Source organism: Poromitra crassiceps, assembly GCF_964638095.1.
Source record: "Poromitra crassiceps genome assembly, contig: HAP1_SCAFFOLD_1933, whole genome shotgun sequence".
Taxonomy (NCBI): domain Eukaryota; kingdom Metazoa; phylum Chordata; class Actinopteri; order Beryciformes; family Melamphaidae; genus Poromitra; species Poromitra crassiceps.
Genome location: NW_028150483.1, coordinates 1 through 19,592, shown reverse-complemented (window position 1 = coordinate 19,592; position 19,592 = coordinate 1). Strand labels below are relative to the sequence as shown.

Here is a 19,592-nt window from a genome sequence, read left to right as displayed (position 1 = left end):
TTGATATGGGGGGGGGGGTATATATATTTTTTTCAATTATTAATATTATTTTCACATTTACTAATCATTAACCACTCTATTCAGGAATTGACCGACTAATCAGCAACTATCTAATGATTAACTAATATATTCACGAACTGACATGTATTAATCATTAAAGAAACAGTTAACTACTCTGAGTCTGCACTGAGTGCTCAGAAGTGTCAAAATAGAAAACCAGATTCAAACATAGGCAGAATGGTTCCAGGTCCATGTTTATCATACCAGAATGTTAGCACAACAATACAAAACTCACAGCAACAAGTAGACCAGTGGTTTATTGATAGTATTCTGTGACATCACCACACAGACATCTTGGTCTGATTGTAATCAATTAACAGGTGATTACAATCTAATTACACACACAGCCAATGAGCTGTGTGTAGTGTAAAGTGCCATATTGGTGGGAAATGCATGTGACATCATGGGAATACTATGAATAGACAAGTCCAAGTGAATCAGTTGTTATTAAGCTTTATACGAGGCGGACGAGTCTGTTGTGGCCTTCACCTTGTCAGTCTCACAGTGAGCATGGGCGCCTGGCCAATCCCGGCGCTTGACTGCTGCGTAGGCGGGCACAGGGCGTGGTTGTTGCGTAACCTATGTGCGAATAGAAATCACGCGGATCTGACAGATAGTGCAGTCAGCAGCTATGATAGCACGAGCCAATCAAATCGAGTAAATGTATACAATATGTACATGAGTGGTGAAGTGTTCTGTGGATGATAAATATGAGTTTACATTGGATTTACATGAGATTTACAGACTGAGTTAAATAGACGTTAAATAGGCAGTGGATTTACATGAATTTACAGTCGGAGTTAAATAAGAGTTTACATTGAATGTACATGAAATTTACAGGCTAAGTTAAATAGGCAATGACAGAAAGTAGAATTGGTCATGGGTTTCATTCCCTTTGTGTAATAGAACATAATAGTCTCACTTACCAGACTATCTTCCAGCACCGGGAGAGATACAGTAGAACATCTAAAAGCAAAAATCACATCAGATAGGGGACCCAGGGATCAAATCTTATCAACTGGAGGTTCATTGTCTAATTTGTGTCAATTTAGGGGTCTTTGACATGAAAAGGGTTTGAGAACCACGTGGTCTACACACACTACAAGGTTGTATACATCATATACCACACTTGTGCCTATAAGGTAACTTTTTCTCCTGTGTGGACTCTCATGTGTCCCTGCATGTGTACTTTCTGAGTAAAACATTTACCACAGAGCAAACAACTAAATGGTTTCTCTTCTGTGTGGATTCTCATGTGTGCCTTCAAGTGGGCATAATGACCAAATCTTTTACCACAGATTGAACAATTAAATGGTTTTTCATCCGTGTGGACTACTATGTGTGACTTCAATTGTCCTTTTTGAGTAAAACATTTACCACAGAGAAAACAACTAAATGGTTTCTCTTCTGTGTGGATTCTCATGTGTGCCTTCAAGTATGCATCATGACCAAAACCTTTACCACAGACTGAACAATTAAATGGTTTCTCTCCTGTGTGGATTCTCATGTGCAACTTCAAGTAGGCATCATGACAAAATCTTTGACCACAGACTGAACAATTAAATGGTTTTTCCGTGTGGACTACCATGTGTGACTTCAATTGTCCTTTTTGAGTAAAACATTTTCCACAGAGCAAACAACTAAATGGTTTCTCTCCTGTGTGGATTCTCATGTGTGCTTTCAAGTGTGCATTCTGACCAAAACTTTTACCACAAACTGAGCACTGAAATTGTTTCTTACACCTCTTCCTTTTTCTTCTTTTTGTTTTCATCCATTTTGAGCTGCTGGCTAGAGGCTCTGCCTCTCTGTTCTCTTCTGTTTGCCTTTGACGAAGCTGTGAGGACTGTTCTCCTCCGTTTGCCTTTGATGAAGCTGTGAGGACTACAGGTTTCTCTTCCTCGTCTTCACTCTTCACATGAACAGGAATGGATGGGAACTCTGTTATTGTTTCTATATTGTTTATTGTCACTCCGGTTGTACAAGAAAATCTTAGGCTGGGGGGCTCCAAAGGCCTTAAAATATAAGACCAATCGGCCTTCTCAGGTCCTTGAAGCTGCTCTCCTTCCAGACTGATCTCAATTTCCCCCTGTTCCTCCTTAATGTCTGGGGGCTCTAGGTCCTCCTCGTCCAGACTGGGGCTCCAGTCCTGCTCTGCAGGGGGGACCTCTTCATCACTGACCAGCAGCTCCTCTTCATCACTGTCCAGCAGCTCCTGGAGCCTGTGTAAGCGCACTTCAGGATTTAAAACAGCGTCCAGCAGCTTTATTTGTCGCTCTTTTGAACGAGAAGCTTCCTCCTCATACTCTGCTACCATTCTTTCAAATAGCCCAAATATCTCTTCAGCAGCCGCAGTTAGTCGCTGGTTGATCAACGGTCTCAGCATTTGGACTTTAGACATTTTCACACAGTGACAAGAACTTCACAGCTACTGGTTGTTCTTCTACTGAAGACTGGATGGTGGTTGTCTGTACACAAAGCAATGAAACAATACAAAAAGGTCTTTAACATGCAGCCTCCATACACACGGGTCCTCAAGCCTCTCCTCTCAGATAGCAGCATAGTGCGGACTGTTAATTTACATGTTGCATAGCATATTTGACTGATATTAACAGCAAAAGTGCTTTTCGATAAGACTGTGAAAATAAATAAAATAACATTAAATGCTCAATGCATTTTATTAACGTTATATAATATGAATTAGAAACATGCTAAATGTCACAGTAACGTTATAGACGGTTTTCATGGAATGGTGTTGCTGAACAGTTTGGAATTGTACTAGCAAACAGTGCTACAGGAAGTCAGCTGGAGTTGAAACAAAGGAACAGAGTGCACATACCTGTAGTTACAAATCAATACAACAATACAGAAAGGTCTACTCTGTACACTCTCCTGACTCTCCTCCGAGCGCCTTGTAAAAGAGCCACATAGCTGCATCTAGAGATTCTGTGTCTGCCATGGTATCTTGTCACCAGAATGCCACCTTTTTCTCCATATAAACCATAGGCTGTAAATATAGATATAAACACAGAAAACCCGTCTACAAACCATGATAAATAAATGAGAGATTACGTACAGGAGCATTCAAATCAAGCCTCTTCTGTCTGCCATGGAAAGAAGAAAATGGAAAGAAAACGGTCTCTGCTGGCGCAGCATTGACGTCACAAACCTGCGACCTCTTAAAGTGATAGCACCAGCAATTCATAATAAATAAATATATACATACATATCTATATCTATCTACCTCTCTCTCTCTCTCTCTCTCTATATATATATATATATATATATATATATATATATATATATATATATATATACACATAGCCTATACATAGGCTACACACACACACACACACACACACACACACACACACACACACACACACACACATATATATATCAGGTCCTGATGGAGCCAGATTTTTTAATTAGGTGATTGCCCTAATTACCTAATGATGTGATGTCATCAGTGATGCCATCCTTCCTGGCTGAGGATAAGTTCAGTGATGATGTCATCAGTGATGATAGGCGAGGCCGCGTAGCGGCCAAGCTGCGTATGCGACATGCAGTGGGCAAGCGAGGCTGCAAGCCCGCACAGCAGGTGAGATTAGGAATTCTAGTCTTATTTCATTTTTATTTTTCACGCCCATTTGTGTCACATGAAAACTACAAATATTGGTGGTGGCTTTCTAATAAAAGAACTGACGTTTAATGACACTATGCTTAATGTATAGGCCTACACAGAAGACAATATAAGTTCATGACACTATGCTTAATGTATACACAGAAGACAATATAAGTTCATGTAGTACTTAATTGAATTAGAAACCTAATACACACACATGCTGGTCTGGTCTCTGGGAGCATCAATCTCCTAAACACTGAATGAAATGAACAAATTTTGCAGGAGGACAGCATGTCGACTTGTGCCAAATGGATGTGTGGGTGTCAGTTGTTTATGGGGCTGAGGTGGTGGAAGGGAGAAAAAAGCTACGTAATACAATTTTGGTAGAAAACTCTCTAACGGCCATACTAACTCAAACTAGCCAGTCTCTTAGCTAACAAACATAATGGGCCAAAAATAATGAATGCTGGGTCACTCAGCTTTAATTTGCCCTTTTCAACCAATCAGAAGGACATCATGTAGCCTATCTATGAACTCTGTAGCCTACTACAGTAGGCTACCTCCAGTTTCTTCAGTAGGTTAACGGTTATGTTTTCAAGACCTTGTGGGTTGAAGCAGCTTTGAAGTTTGTATCCAATGCCTCATTTACAAACGCTAATTAAATCGGCTAGGCCATGGCTCTGGGATAGGCTACCTCACCTGTCTCCCCCCATGCCCCCCCCCCCCTCCCTTTCTGTCAAATAAATGGGCGTGGTCACTTTCTGTAAACCCGCCCATCCTTGAAGCAGTTTGCGAGAGGACTTCTTGCTATCTGTTAGTTTTGTGAACTTTTGTCACAACATTCATGTGGTCTATTATAAATTGTCTGCACTTGGTTTGTTCATTGAATGGACAGCGACGGAAGGAAGGTTAGGTGGTGGTGATCTGTGTGATAATGGCAGGGGGGTAAGAATAACAAATATCGGGACTGTCTCCTTGGCCGACTGGTTAGCGTGTTCGACTTTGATATAAAGAGACTCGACTACCGCCCCGGGTTCGATTCCCCCCTGGCCAGCGACACGGGGAGGTGGAGTGCTGTGTAACCACACTACTTACCAACCCGGGCGGACTTAAGGAGAGCACGCTGGCCCTTGGCCATTGAGATTGTCCCTTTAAAAAAAAAATTTAATTAATAGTAGGCTATTTAAAAAAAAATAGCAATGGATGCTTTCTGTGATGTCAAATCTCTTAATCTTACCTAGGCTAGCTACTACCATGTCACTGTCATTTGACAGTTTAAAGCTATAGACCAAATCAGCGGGATGTTTACATTTACTTCCGGGTACCCCTGAGGTCCACACATTATAATGGCGGTGGACGGCACAAACTGACGTGTTGAAGACAAAAACAGACAAAGAAGACAAAAATGGTTCGTCCGTGTTGTGTTGTTGTTTAATATCATTCATAACAACACTTTCACTAACGTTAGTGGAGACCAGACTAGCTAATTTACCTGTTGGACCAGACCAGAGTAGACTTGAAGCTAAATTAAATTAACTTGGCGTCAGTAGCTCTGTCTGTAATAACCTCGCGTCACCAGGCTCTTCTCACGAGTCTGCAAAAAAACAGCGAGTTTGACAGACAAACAAACGTTATTAGCTAGCTAACACTACATAAAACAAACACAGAAGAAAGGCTAGATACGTCGGACAAGCATGTTTACCAACAGTGTTGGGCAAGTTACTTTCAAAATGTAATATACTACATATTACTAGTTACTTTCATTTGAAAGTAATAAGTTACTTTACAATATTACTTTCTGTGTAGAGTAACTCGTTACTTATTACACTACTTTTGCATTACTTTTGCCAAAACAACAGCAGCAGCAGAATGACCGCTGCCCCAGAACCATCCCGAATTTCTTTTTTCAACCGCCTTGAAGTCAGTGTAAACAATCCAAAATTCTAAATTTTATTCTTTTCCTTTGTTATTGTCATCTGTAGTGGTTATTTGCATAAAAACACACAGTTTGATTAGGAAATTATTGTATCTTTTTTTAAATATGTGCTTTGATTTAATCAAATGTAACTCAATTTGTAACTTGAGTTACTTGACAAAGTAACTGGTATAATATTACTGAAATCCTATAAGTAATAAGTTATATTACTGAGTTACTGCTAAAAGTAATATATTACATGTAATAAGTTACTTTTGTAATGAGTTACCCCCAACACTGTTTACCAACCGTTTAACCATTTAAATTGAAAGTAGTCGGCCGAAAACAGCGAGAGGGTTTGACAGCATTTATTTGACAACACGCACATTTAAACCTGCCGCCTTCCCCAAGTGGTACCCGGAAGTAAATTTGTTTACATGGTGACGTCACGGTGATTTGGTCTATTGCATTCAAAACTACACATCTGGTATATTAATAGACCTAAATTGTTGTATTGTTACGTTGGTGTTGTTTTTAATTCATAGTGACTGTAGGCTATGTGCTGGATGTGTGTAGCAGTACTAAATATCTGGGCCACATCATTAATGATCATATGAGTGATGACGATGACATGTATAGACAGCGACGTATGTTGTATGCACAAGCAAATATGCTGAGAAAGAAGTTTTATTTCTGCTCTGAAGAGATTAAGATAACCCTGTTCAAAGCCTATTGTAACATCGCTTTATACTGCCCCCTTGTGGGTCAAGTTTAAGCAGGCTAGCATTCAGAAACTGCAGGTGGCCTACAATGACTGTATGAGAATACTGCTTGGGAGGCCAAGGTGTTGTAGTGCCAGTGAAATGTTTTGTGGTGTAGGGGTCAATACCTTTCATGCCCTACTGAGAAACCTGACCTATACATTTATTTGTCGTCTGAATGTTTCTCAGAATATCATAATCTTGCTTCTGACTCAGCCCTGTCTTAGTGCAATTAAGTATCAGTCCAGCACTTGGGCTCATTGGTACAGGCTCTTATTGTAGTATTTTTTGATCTGCTGATGTTAATTGTTTAATTGTTTGATGTTGTGTTTTTTTTTTTACTGTGTTTTTATTGGACCTTGTGTCTGCTAATAAAGATTGATTGATTGATTGATTGTATGAAGGAGGGCCAAACTTCTGGATCGTTGTATTTGTGGTATTACTGAAGCTGTAGGCTGCAGCAGTTGAATGAGACCAGGGTGTGATACTGTGTGCATAGCTCACACTGATCCCACATCTGTCTGGACTTGTCACTGTGCCTCTATGTGCACACACACACACACACACACACACATCCATATGGTGCAATACAGGTGTGTGTCTAAGGGAGATTGTCTGGACAAACACGACAAGACTTCTTCAGCTAATGGAACACCTGACCTTCTCATGATCTCTCAGGCCTTCTTACCTTTGAGCTCATATGCTTAGTTTACTTTAAAGTGTCTTAGAGCCGTACACCTGTCGTCTTCCTGAGACACAGTTTAGTTCATATGGTCATGTGACCTAAGACATAGTTAAATTCATAATGGTCATGTGACCTAAGCGGTCATCTAACAGCAGCACTCGTACAGGCTGAGGTCAAGCAGATCCTTCAGGCTTTTTACGCCCGTAAGCCCTGCAGGGCTTCACTGTGCGCAGGCGTGTTGTGGGGCAAGAGTTCAAGGATAAAATGGCAACTTTTGCCAAACTAGAAACTGTGAGGACGAGGCTATGTTCCCCTTTTATGCCTTCACTTGATTTGGCTAGCTGATAGTCAGGAAAGAGAGGGGAATGACATGTGACACAGATCCCAGGCCAGATTCAAAGGCCGTGTTCACATTACAGGCAAATCTGATTTGCTGATAAAGTCATTGATCATGATTACCTTGATTGGTTTCCCAAATCTGATTTGGGAGTGTGTCTGCACCACAGATGTATTAAAATAACTGGATAGGGGATGAGCCACCCCCACCCATGCATTCGGACGGAGGCTGCTCACTGGAGCATGAAGCCATCATGGGGGGTTTTTCTTCCTGGTTTTACTTCCTGACCATGCGGCCCAAGGCGAAGTGCGCATGTGTTCCATGACGTCTCCCACCCCTCCCACCCATGGATGTAGATGTAGATGAAGAAAATACAACCGTATACGGCTCTTAGTGGCTTCTGAAGAAAAAATGCTCCATAAACAATTATTTGATCATTAAAAGAGTCGTTTTATACTTTGAGTGACACCCGAAAAATATTCCCCTGGGTTTAACAGCTGCCGGGGTTCCCATGCAAGTGGATGGGAATTTTCCTTTCTGGGCTGCATGGCGTCACATGACTTGCAATACAGAGCTTCGCCACCATGTTCAAATGGCTTCACAGCCCAGCGCTATTCCTGGGGGCTTGGTCTGCACTGCCACAAATCTGATTTTCAAGTGCATGGGTTGCTATGGTAACGACGTGGGCGTCAGTAAATACGTACAAGACATACCAGAGGTGTCACATTCATACTGTATGAAGACAGATGGACACATTTTCAGATTATTTTTCACTCAATGTACAATACAAACAACATAGCACAGACAAACACAATCTCCTGTGGCATTCCGCAAAATTAGGATTTAAAAACACTTGGTCACAAAAACAGATAGGCATATCCAATCATAGGACAGTTAACTGCTCATGTAATTGAGGCTAAATCCTCACACATACAAGACTAAGAGTGCAAACATACCTGCTGTCTTGGTAAGATATATTCATGCTATGCATGTTAGTTATTGGCTGTAACTATATCATATTTGAGCAGCATGTTAAAAGTAATAAATAGGGTCACAAATTAAATAAAATAGTGGTTTGCAATCAGCTGCCAAGGCGATGCGTTACCTCAATATATTAGAGCTATAGCATTCATTGAATCAAATACTCATTATGAAGTTAATCAAACAAGCACCATGTTAATTATATGAGCCGATAATAAGAAGCTTTGCTGCCTCTGGTCAGTGGATCCTTCGGTTACACAACGCATCTCTTCAGATTTGACCTACATGTCATGCTACAACATCTGTCAGGAACAGTGACACCTGCTGGTCCGAGCCTTCACTGCATCAGGCAGCTGGAACTCGGTAGGAAGTCTTGGATGTACGTGACCACAGCTTTGGACAGATAGGTCATGGTGCCATAGCTGCCACTAGGGGCGCTGTCAAAGAAGAAGTTGCAGATGCCGGTGGCTGGGTCCCTCTCCAGAAAATAGTCATTAGCACTGTGGGATTTCTGGGGATGGAGAGGTCAAAGTAAGTGATGGCAGTTTATGTGCAAAATAAATGCCCCTGTCCAGAGAGCCAAAGTGGAACGTCACTTCCTGCTTCAGCACTCTACCAGAGATTTTCATCCGCCATTTATTTTCCCATAGGCATTTCGTAAAATGCTTATAAAAATTGTTTTACTTGGTAAAACCAAACGGTTCAGATATATTTAGAAACAGTAGAGACCACATAACATTTCACTCTGACAAAAAAAACGGTGGATTTAAAGAAAATATTTTTTCGATGTTGTTTTTTAAGTTTTGGTCTGAGTTTTGCTCTGTCATCTGCAGTGCACAAACACAAGTCAACACACCCATGAAGTCCTAAGTTTGGTCTGAGTTCTATGGTCTCCCAATTCTAAATATATCTGAACCGTTTGGTTTGACCTAGTAAAAAAAAATTATACGCATTTTACGAAATGTCTATGGGAAAATAAATGGCGGATGGAAATCTCTGGTACAGTGCTGATGAAGCAGGAAGTGACGTTCACTTTGCCTCTCTATTGTGTTATATTAATGTCGACGCAGTGCAGAAGGTGGTAGTACCTGGTCAGTGAGGAAGAGCTCATTGGCCATGTGTAGGATGCGGTCTACGTGGATGATGCCGCCAATGTTGTCCACATCCACATCGGCAACCAGGCCCAGAACCATCACAGTCTCCACCAGTAGCTGCCGGTATTCTGGTTGAGGGACGTGGTTCAGCACCGACTCCACTTGGACGGCAAACTTGATCTCTCCCTCTGTCATCTGCAGTGCACAAACAGAAGTCAACACACCCATGAAGCCCTAAAGCCAGCTCATCTGACTGTAGAGACGTACGACAGTGAACCAAGAGAAAACGGATGCCTCTCAGTTCTAGATCTCGCTCAGATCGGAGGCTTCTTCTACCTCTCGAGTGGTAGAGGAGGGCAAGACGTAGCCATCGATGGACAGGCCGTGGCACTTCTGGAGGATCTTCCAGACCTTCTGGTAGAAACCCATCGGCACTCTGTTGATCGCCCCGTCCAGCCTGCGCCTCCTCAGCCACTGACCCTGCCTCTCCTCCCAGTGCAGCTGTCCGTCACCTGGACCAGTGCCCACCGGAGACAGGATCCCGCTAGGGGTGGAGGGACTGCTACAACGCTGTGGATGGAGGACAACAAGTTATATACAGATCCTTTCCAAAAATTTTGAATATCATGGAAATACCATGGATGAACGTGGGCTTCAGCGGATTGTCAAGCAAAGACGATTAATTTTTTTTGGCAGAGATTCAGAGGGAGTGGACTGAGGCTGGAGTCAGTCATAACTGAGAAGTAACTGCTGATTTTCTTCACACCATTCAAAATTCTTGAAATACTGTTTTGGGGGTTTTCTGAAGCTGTAGGCCAAAATTATGAAAAATGAAACAAATATTATATTTTTAATACTTTTTAGGGTTAGGGTTAGGGTGTATTTTCATACATCTGAAATGAAACAAAAATGAAACAAATATAAGCTAGAAATATTTCACTTTGTGTGTAATGAATCTATAATCTATGAAAGTTTCACTTTTTGAAAGGAATTATGGAAAAAAAAAACTTTTCCATGATATTCTAATTTTTTGGAAAGGATCTGTAAGTGTTGACTCTCTTTCACTCTCTGTGTCTCTCTCTCTCCCACACACATGAAACATGGCTCTTCTAACACTGATGCAGTCATACAGTCCATGCAACCAACATGCAAGAACATCAACATCATGCTATAGCTAATAGCACACTTGGCAATGCAATATAGTTAAAGGAGAATTCTGTTTTTTTTCAGCTTAGTTGATCTTATACTAGTAACCCAGAACAGAAATGTCTGAAAATAATGCAGTATAGAGTTAGAATGGCCTGGAACAGAGGCCACATGGCCATGTGGTAACTGTGCACTGCATTTACATCCTATAAATAGCTTATTTTCTGCCACACAGTGGCTCATATGCTTATTCTATCTTAGAGACAATGAGAAAATGAACAGTGTATTTAGCTTCCTGCAGCGTGTTCAGCCTGTCTCTGTGTGTCTCATTGGTAGAGATACAGTAGAAGCTCCTGTTGTATGGCCCCCGTTATAAATACGTTATATTGTAATCAATATAACGTTAGCCCGCCTCAAATAGATACGATTTAAGATCAACTAAGGTGAAAATAAGGTCCAGTTAGTAAAAAATAAATAAAAATAAATCTCCTTTAATTAAGCCGACACATTAAGACACGTGCTGCCTATTGGACCAACATGAAATATGAAATATGAATGGAGAATGCCTTTAGGATGTCTATAATCAATATCTAATAACTACGGCTACTTTAGGTAGGCCGAGGCAAACAAAAGCTGAACTGAAGCAGATGTGCTGTAGGGTGAAATGTTTACCGTCGAGCGGGGAGAGGTGACGTTGCTACCGGTGGAAAGACCTCCACCAAAGATCTACAGATGGACATGGATGACAGATGACAGGAATCGTACTTCAATTCATGAGTGAGTTTGAGAAGGCATCTCATTCTCACACTAGACTCCAGATGATATCACAGCACATTTGATTCATAAATGTTTGGTCTATGAAATTAACAATGTAAGTCAACAGTACAACAGGCACCTGATGTGGAAGAAAGACTCTTGGAAATAATTACGAACAAGACCATTCAACAAACAAATGATGCCACCATGCTGAAATGATAAAGCGCTGTGAGAGGGATGGATAGACCCTTTTCACGGGGGCCATCTTGTGTCGAAAAAGCAGGGAAAACTAGCCTGGTAAACCAGCCGGTCACGTGAGCTCACATTTCATTTTGTTCTACCAGACCGTCTGGCCTCAACTCTGGGAGGGCTTCTGCAGAAACTGCAAAGCGGACGAGCCAATCAGCGACCCGCCTCGTAGTTGTCATCGTAACCGGCCAATCAGGAACGTCGCTAGCAAAACAGTAATGGCTGCCTCCTTGCCTGTCTGCCTCGAGAAGTAATGCCAACGTTTGACGAGTTTAAACAGCCATAAAGTGCAGTTATTGCAGAAATAGACTCAATGACAACAATTAAACAAGTACAGCAGTATCGCCGCAACAGCGCAGTTTCTGGGCGGAAAATGTTTTTGCCGTTCTCCCGAGTGGATTTGGGTTTGACTGGATCCAACGCTGATTGGCTGAAGGAGTTGTCTGTCAAGGCAAGTACACCCGCCCAACAATAAAAAACAATAAAAACCCTAGCCCACTGCTAAGACTGTTGAGAAGGCTTCAGGCCAGACGGGAACGAAGAACCAAATGAGATGTGAGTTCACGTGACCGGCTGGTTTACCAGGCTAAGGGAAAACACAGGTGCAACCAAAACACTAATGAGGGAAACCCTCGTTAGTGTTTTGCTTGCACCTGTGAATGAATGAATGAATGATTATTTTATCATTCATTTATTTGCTTGCACCTGTGTTTACCCTGTCTTTTTCGACACAAAATGGCCCCCGTGAAAAGGGTCTATTCGTGAAAGCGGCTTAATGAAGATCTGAATTCACATTGTGATCATCTAGCTCACGCTCACGAATATGTCAAAATGTGATAGAGGCAGCATGTGGTTTATGAATAGGGTTTAGCCAGCGACTCTGTTGTTTAGCGGTTAGAGACGAGAACATGCCCACAGACGTTATCAAACCCAACCCACACTCAGCGGCCGAGAGTCATCCAGCTGCAATCAGAACCAAGGAGAGTGTTATTCTGAGAAAAACTACAGGGTGATTGATAGATCAATAATAGCAAAGCACGCGCCACAGCATTCCATATTTATACAGGTTTTCAGTTTCTGATGGTACATCTGTTTGATGCTGTGTGCTCGTCACCTGCTTCATCTGGCTCTTCAGCTTGCGTAGTCCTGTGCGTTCCGTCTTGGTGGCTCCAGTGTGGCCGAGCTCATGGATGGAGATGGCAGGGCTGCTGGTTGCTGACTGGACGGGGCGCACTGATGCATGGAGATACAAACATGATCATGCTGTCAAATCATCCTTTCACCTTTTCCCCACTTCCTTGTCCATCAATTTATCCGTTTCATCTCTCTCATTGGCTCTATCGGCCTTCACCTCATTCTGACCTGTCTCATCCTACCTCATTCCTCGTCTCACTCTCTCTTCATCCCTCTATACCAGTGGTACCCAAACTGAAAACAATTGGGAAGAGACTCACTGCTTTTCTCCACTCCAAACTCTTTGCCACTGAGGATGTGATGCAGCAGGTTCTTCATGTCGGACGGACTCAGGCTCATCAGGCTCTCAGAGGCCTCCTCACCTACACAAGTATGACACACATTTCCATTCCTATTGTAGAGGGTCCTTTTCTGTGTGTGTGTGTGTAGTGTGTGTGTGTGTGTGTCTGTGTGTGTGTGTGTGTGTGTGTGTGTGTGTGTGTGTGTGTGTGTGTGTGTGTGTGTGTGTGTGTGTGTGTGTGTGTGTGTGTGTGTGTGTGTGTGTGTGTGCGTCTGTGTGTGTGTGTGTGTGTGTGTGTGTGTGTGTGTGTGTGTGTGTGTGTGTGCGTCTGTGTGTGTGTGTGTGTGTGTGTGTGTGTGTGTGTGTGTGTGTGCGTCTGTGTGTGTGTGTGTGTGCGTCTGTGTGTGTGTGTGTGTGTGTGTGTGTGTGTGTGTGTGTGCGTCTGTGTGTGTGTGTGTGTGTGTGTGCGTCTGTGTGTGTGTGTGTGTGCGTCTGTGTGTGTGTGCGTGTGTGTGTGCTTCCTACCAGAGCAGTGTAGGCTGCGAGCCAGCTCAGTGGCCATCACTTGCATGATGAGTCCTATCCTGAGTCTGAGCATGTCCCCAAACAGAGCAGGCTGTGAGCGCACGTACATAGCTAGATAGACCATGATTTCCTATGACCAACACACACACACACACACACACACACACACACACACACACACACACACACACACACACACACACACACACACACACACACACACACACACACACACACACACACACACACACACACAGTTAATGCCATTAAGATCAGTGCCTTCAAGAGATCTTGAAGAAGCCCTATAGTTGACTTTGAAGTTGTACCTGAGTGAGTACAGCTATACTGATGTCCTGACCACTGGCTTCATAGATCAGAGTGTTCAGCTCCTCGGGAGGAAGCGGACTGGACAGAGACAGGAAGGAGGAAGACTCGGTTTACTCTCCAATCATTATTTCAACTAAGCCTAAACGTTTATTCACTACAGCCACACCAGTTTTTTACTGGTGTGGCTGTCTACCAGATAACTTACGCTGTGATAACTCTTTCCCTGGGTTCAGGAGGTAGACCCACTGTCAGCTGCTTATTATGGGAGATAAGATCTGTGCAGGCCTGTGGAATAACAATAAAAAACAAGTAAAAACAATAAGTCACACTTTATACAGTCCAGTGTTGATATACACAACTTCCTATCAAGTGACAATAACACTCAAAAGTCGAACTGATATTCATAATTGTGAGAACATTTGTCTCTAGAATATTCAGTGTCTGAGCTAGGGCTGTGCAATAAAATCGATACAGCAATATATCGCAATATTTTCCCCCCACAATACTGTATCGATATTTCAGAAAAATATCGTGATATATCGCCATATCGATTTTTTGCACAGCCGTGTGTTCAGTGACACAATACAAATACTTTTTATTTCAGTACGTTCAGTAACAGCAACTCAAAACTCAGTAGTTTTGACTCAGTTTGTCCACTAAATTATCAACATAAAGTGATGTACATATTATTACACTACCTGGGTGGTACACAGCTAATTTCATTTTCAGTAAATTACTGTGTAAGGGCATGCTGCTCATTTTAAACTAACTGCCTATCATATCGTGAGCTCCTTGCCAATACCCAGCCCTAGTCTGAGCTAGGTTTACATTTAGGTTTAGGGCTAAGTCAGGCCTGTGGGTTACATAGTGTGTGGAGATCAAATAACACTTTTCTGAACGTTGACATTTTGTAGATCAGCGACTCTCAACCTGTGAGCCGCGGCCCTCTGGTGGGCCAGGGAGGTATTGCAAGTGGGCCGGCCCAAATCATTACACTGTTAAAAAACGACGACATTAAACGCCTTGCTGATGGACAGCTCCTTGAAAACTGTTACACTGAAAATGGCACAAACTGACCTCAGCCAGGACCTCCACTCTCTTGCGCAGTATCCCAGAGATGTATCTGATGAGGCCCCACTCCTTACAGGCTCCGGCCTGCACATACAGCTCCTCCAGCAGAGAGTACACACTAGCCCCGCCCTGGCCCGGGCCCCACACCTCAACCAGCCAATCAGCTCCTCTGCTCAGCAGTAGACAGCACAGAACACTCAGTTATTATTACAACAATTTATTTTAAATCACCACCAGATTGGTGGCGGCCACACTGTGTCTGTCCCTGTATGTTCATTTGAATTGATTTTCATTGAGTTTCCATAAAGACAGGTCTGTTTAACACTGGGATGGTTTTAGGTTTTCCAGGTCCGTTTCTTATGCAACTGTATAGTCTGTTAATTATGTTTTTCTATGAAGTAGCATCGTTATTGTACTTTGCCACGCCCACCATGTTGACATTGCAAACGGGCCACCAGGCAAAAATCAATCATATATCAATCATTGAGGCCATTTACACCTGGCATTAACATGCGTTTTTGGTGATCAGATTGCAATCAGATTGTCTTTTATCACTTGAAAGTACAGGTGTAAACACCCCCAAAACACATTGAAGAAGGATTGCAATCTGTTCACCCAAAACGCATGTTAGCGCCAGGTGTAAATGGCCTCATTCTGTCTGCTTTCTGATGGACCAGTGTGACCGCTGCCTTAGAGTGCCAAGAGGTACACTATGTGTGTGTGTGTGTGTGTGTGCGCGCGCGTGTGTGTGTGTGTGTGTGTGTGCGTCCGTGTGCATACTTCATACTGTACAGGATGTAGAGGATGTCTGCCTGGTCCTGCAGAGTGGGGCACTCTCTCAGCTGCCTCACCAGCCCGGCAAAGTCTGTGTTGCCCTGCGCGTCTCGAGGCAGGTGCAGATCAGCACCACTGTGACACTTGTGTGAGGGAAGGTAAGAGTCAGTGACACAATTTAAGCATCAGAGAAAAGCAGGGCTAAATGCTTAAGTCTCTTACAACGTAAGAGATACAGAGCTATTTAGTCCACGTTGAAACAAGGTTGCTTGTGCGGCGATGTGTTGTGCCAACCTTGTGCTGCTTTTTGTGTGAGGCCTGCTGAGGATGGGGAACTTCAAGTAGGTTGAGAGATCTGCGGTGTTTGGTCCTGGCAACAGTCACAGGTAGATACATGGATGACTCTGAGAGAGAGAGAGATAGAGAGAGAGAGAGAGAGAGAGAGAGAGAGAGAGAGAGAGAGAGAGAGAGAGAGAGAGAGAGCACAACATAGTATTAAAGGGAAGTTCCACCCTCAAATACTAGACTGTTAACCCATTGATACCTGATGCAGCATTTGCGTGTATATCCCTCATTTGTGTGCGTATCCCTTTAAGACAGCGAACCGCGTTAACGCGGTTCGCGGTCTTAAAGGGATACGCACACAAATGCTGCATCAGGTATCAATGGGTTATATATCGTCAATATGTGATGCCTTGCAGGAGTTATTTTGTGATGGTGTGAAAGTGTAATTTCTCCCTTCAACCTGCCCTCGCCTACTCCTGCTTCAGATAGCCTACGTTTCCCAGAATGCCTTTGGACAACCTCCAGAGAAGAGGTGTGATTTTTCTCTCTTCAGCTGTGGGTTATACCCTTGTTGGTGGAGAGAGTGATAGTGACTAGTGAAGCGAGAGGTCTGCCAGTCGAGAAAAACAAGACTCTTGTCTCTTGACTCAAAACACATGTCGTGTGGCTACATTGCATTCTGGCCCATTGAAGCTCCTGTCGGTGGAGAAACTGGTTTCTCTGTCTCTCTTCTACGATGGACGTCTCCCCCATGTGATTGTTGAATGCAGTGCAAAATGACGAGTCTAGGCCTGCTCTTCCAATCTGAGCGACTGACACCAAATTCTGCCATTTACCCTCAATGTTTTAGATCGCTGAAACATTTTCTGCTATCAGACTCCACCATTGTAGCTGCGCTGGAGATCATCTAGATGTGATCATCTCAATCACGTTGTCTATGTAGATGAAGAAGAAGAACCAGACGGACAAACCCGTCTTTATTTGTCACATGACACCGACCACAACACATGCATGCAGTCACACGCATGGGATTCTTGTTAACCTTGCTTGCAAGATGGATAACCTCGCGAGATCAAAAGAGATTCTCTCGACGTAATCCATCTTGTCATGCACAGGCCGTTAAGATGATTGGCCGAACCATGGCCGGCTCGACGAATCAGCGGCAGCCTTAGGCGGGCTTAGGCTCGTCTGGGCAAGTAGTGGGTAGATGGTCTTTGTAGTTCTTTTCACTCGTCAACATGGCTGCCGCCGCGGAAGTGACAGGCAGTCTGAATGAAATTGAATGTAACGTTCCCAATTCTATGTATTAAATTCTAAAAAACGACCCTCAACATTTGGGAAGGCTAAGCCACACAACTAGTTTGTTATAATCTAACGTCATGTTTCGAAGGCAACTTTACGACGATGAGGACGGTGAGGACTCAATCAATGATAGACTACCGGTCACAAACGTGACGTCAGAGGCATGGCGATCTGATTGGTTGAAGTTAACACGCACCAGCGGTGATAGACAGATGGGTCATCCAATCACCTGCCAAGTAGCTTGGAAAAAGTGCCCGCCTCCGTCAGCGGGTCAGGTTACTGCATTCCCAGATCGACTGGTTTAGTGAAACGTTAATGTGGAGCTAAACCGTCTGGCAGCGTCAGGTTAGATTCTTGTATGACCCAGGTGGGAATCGAACCCAGGACCTTCTTGCTGTGACTGAGGCGCCACCGTGCCACGTGTTCAGGCAGTTGTCAATGGCCAATAGCTGGTTTTACAGGAGGATAAGGATTTCCTCACCTACAATCTTGGGCGATTCATTGGATTTTTGGTAACTCACTGGGCATGTGGAGGCCCTGAACCTGGGCCATGAGAGACAGGATGTCTCTGGTGGTGTGTTCAGCACTGAAGACATGGTGCAGCCCACCCTGCTGGATGGGAGGGAGATGACACTTGGTGGTGGTGCTGTGCAGCAGCTGGGTGAGGTACTGGTCAAGCATGCCTTCTGAGCTGCCTGGAGAGGAGAGGAGAGAATAGCCATCAATTATGATTGAAATACACCTGATTACTTATACTTACACTTAATTGGCTAATCTTGCCTCTGTATGCAAACACTTTGTGGGCTACCTGAAGGCCCACAGCTGCTGTCCTCCTCCTCTTCCTCTTCCTCCACCTCCAGGAAGCTGTCATCATTCTCCTCGTCTAAGAAACTGAGTCGAGTGTGGAAGGAAGTGGTCTGGAAACTGGAGAGGTCTGACACCTGCACCCTGCAGGCACACACACACACATGACTCATAAACACCTGCACCCTGCAGGCACACACACACACATGACTCATAAACACCTGCACTACAGGCACACACACACACATGACTCATAAACACCTGCACTACAGGCACACACACACACATGACTCATAAACACCTGCACTGCAGGCACACACACACACATGACTCATAAACACCTGCACTACAGGCACACACACACACATGACTCATAAACACCTGCACCCTGCAGGCACACACACACACATGACTCATAAACACCTGCACTACAGGCACACACACACACATGACTCATAAACACCTGCACTACAGGCACACACACACACATGACTCATAAACACCTGCACTGCAGGCACACACACACATGACTCATAAACACCTGCACTACAGGCACACACACACACATGACTCATAAACACCTGCACCCTGCAGGCACACACACACACATGACTCATAAACACCTGCACCCTGCAGGCACACACACACTCAGGACTCATAAACACCTGCACCCTGCAGGCACACACACACTCAGGACTCATAAACACCTGCACTGCAGGCACACACACACTCAGGACTCATAAACACCTGCACCCTGCAGGCACACACACACTCAGGACTAATAAACACCTGCACCCTGCAGGCACACGCACACTCAGGACTCATAAACACCTGCACCCTGCAGGCACACGCACACTCAGGACTCATAAACACCTGCACCCTGCAGGCACACGCACACTCAGGACTCATAAACACCTGCACCCTGCAGGCACACACACACTCAGGACTCATTAACACCTGCACCCTGCAGGCACACACACACTCAGGACTCATAAACACCTGCACCCTGCAGGCACACACACACTCAGGACTCATAAACACCTGCACCCTGCAGGCACACGCACACTCAGGACTCATAAACACCTGCACCCTGCAGGCACACACACACTCAGGACTCATTAACACCTGCACCCTGCAGCCACACACACACTCAGGACTCATAAACACCTGCACTGCAGGCACACACACACTCAGGACTCATAAACACCTGCACCCTGCAGGCACACACACACTCAGGACTCATAAACACCTGCACTGCAGGCACACGCACACTCAGGACTCATAAACACCTGCACTGCAGGCACACACACACACACACTCAGGACTCATAAACACCTGCACTGCAGGCACACGCACACTCAGGACTCATAAACACCTGCACTGCAGGCACACACACACACTCAGGACTCATAAACACCTGCACT

The 19,592-nt window shown here is 44.0% G+C and overlaps 1 protein-coding gene across 1 annotated transcript; it reads right to left on the bottom strand.

Moving 5' to 3' along the window:
- Positions 1 to 7,877: 7,877 nt before the first annotated feature.
- LOC310772087 (phosphorylase b kinase regulatory subunit alpha, liver isoform-like) lies at positions 7,878 to 18,312 on the bottom strand (the record flags this gene model as incomplete). Its single annotated transcript, XM_083664552.1, has 14 exons — positions 7,878 to 8,872; positions 9,450 to 9,650; positions 9,792 to 10,025; positions 11,274 to 11,327; positions 12,721 to 12,839; positions 13,061 to 13,162; positions 13,606 to 13,735; positions 13,932 to 14,010; positions 14,138 to 14,217; positions 15,010 to 15,172; positions 15,784 to 15,920; positions 16,072 to 16,181; positions 17,886 to 18,059; positions 18,173 to 18,312. Coding segments are annotated over 14 exons (1,897 nt in total), but the record flags the coding sequence as incomplete, so codon positions are not given.
- Between the last annotated feature and the right edge of the window lie 1,280 nt (positions 18,313 to 19,592).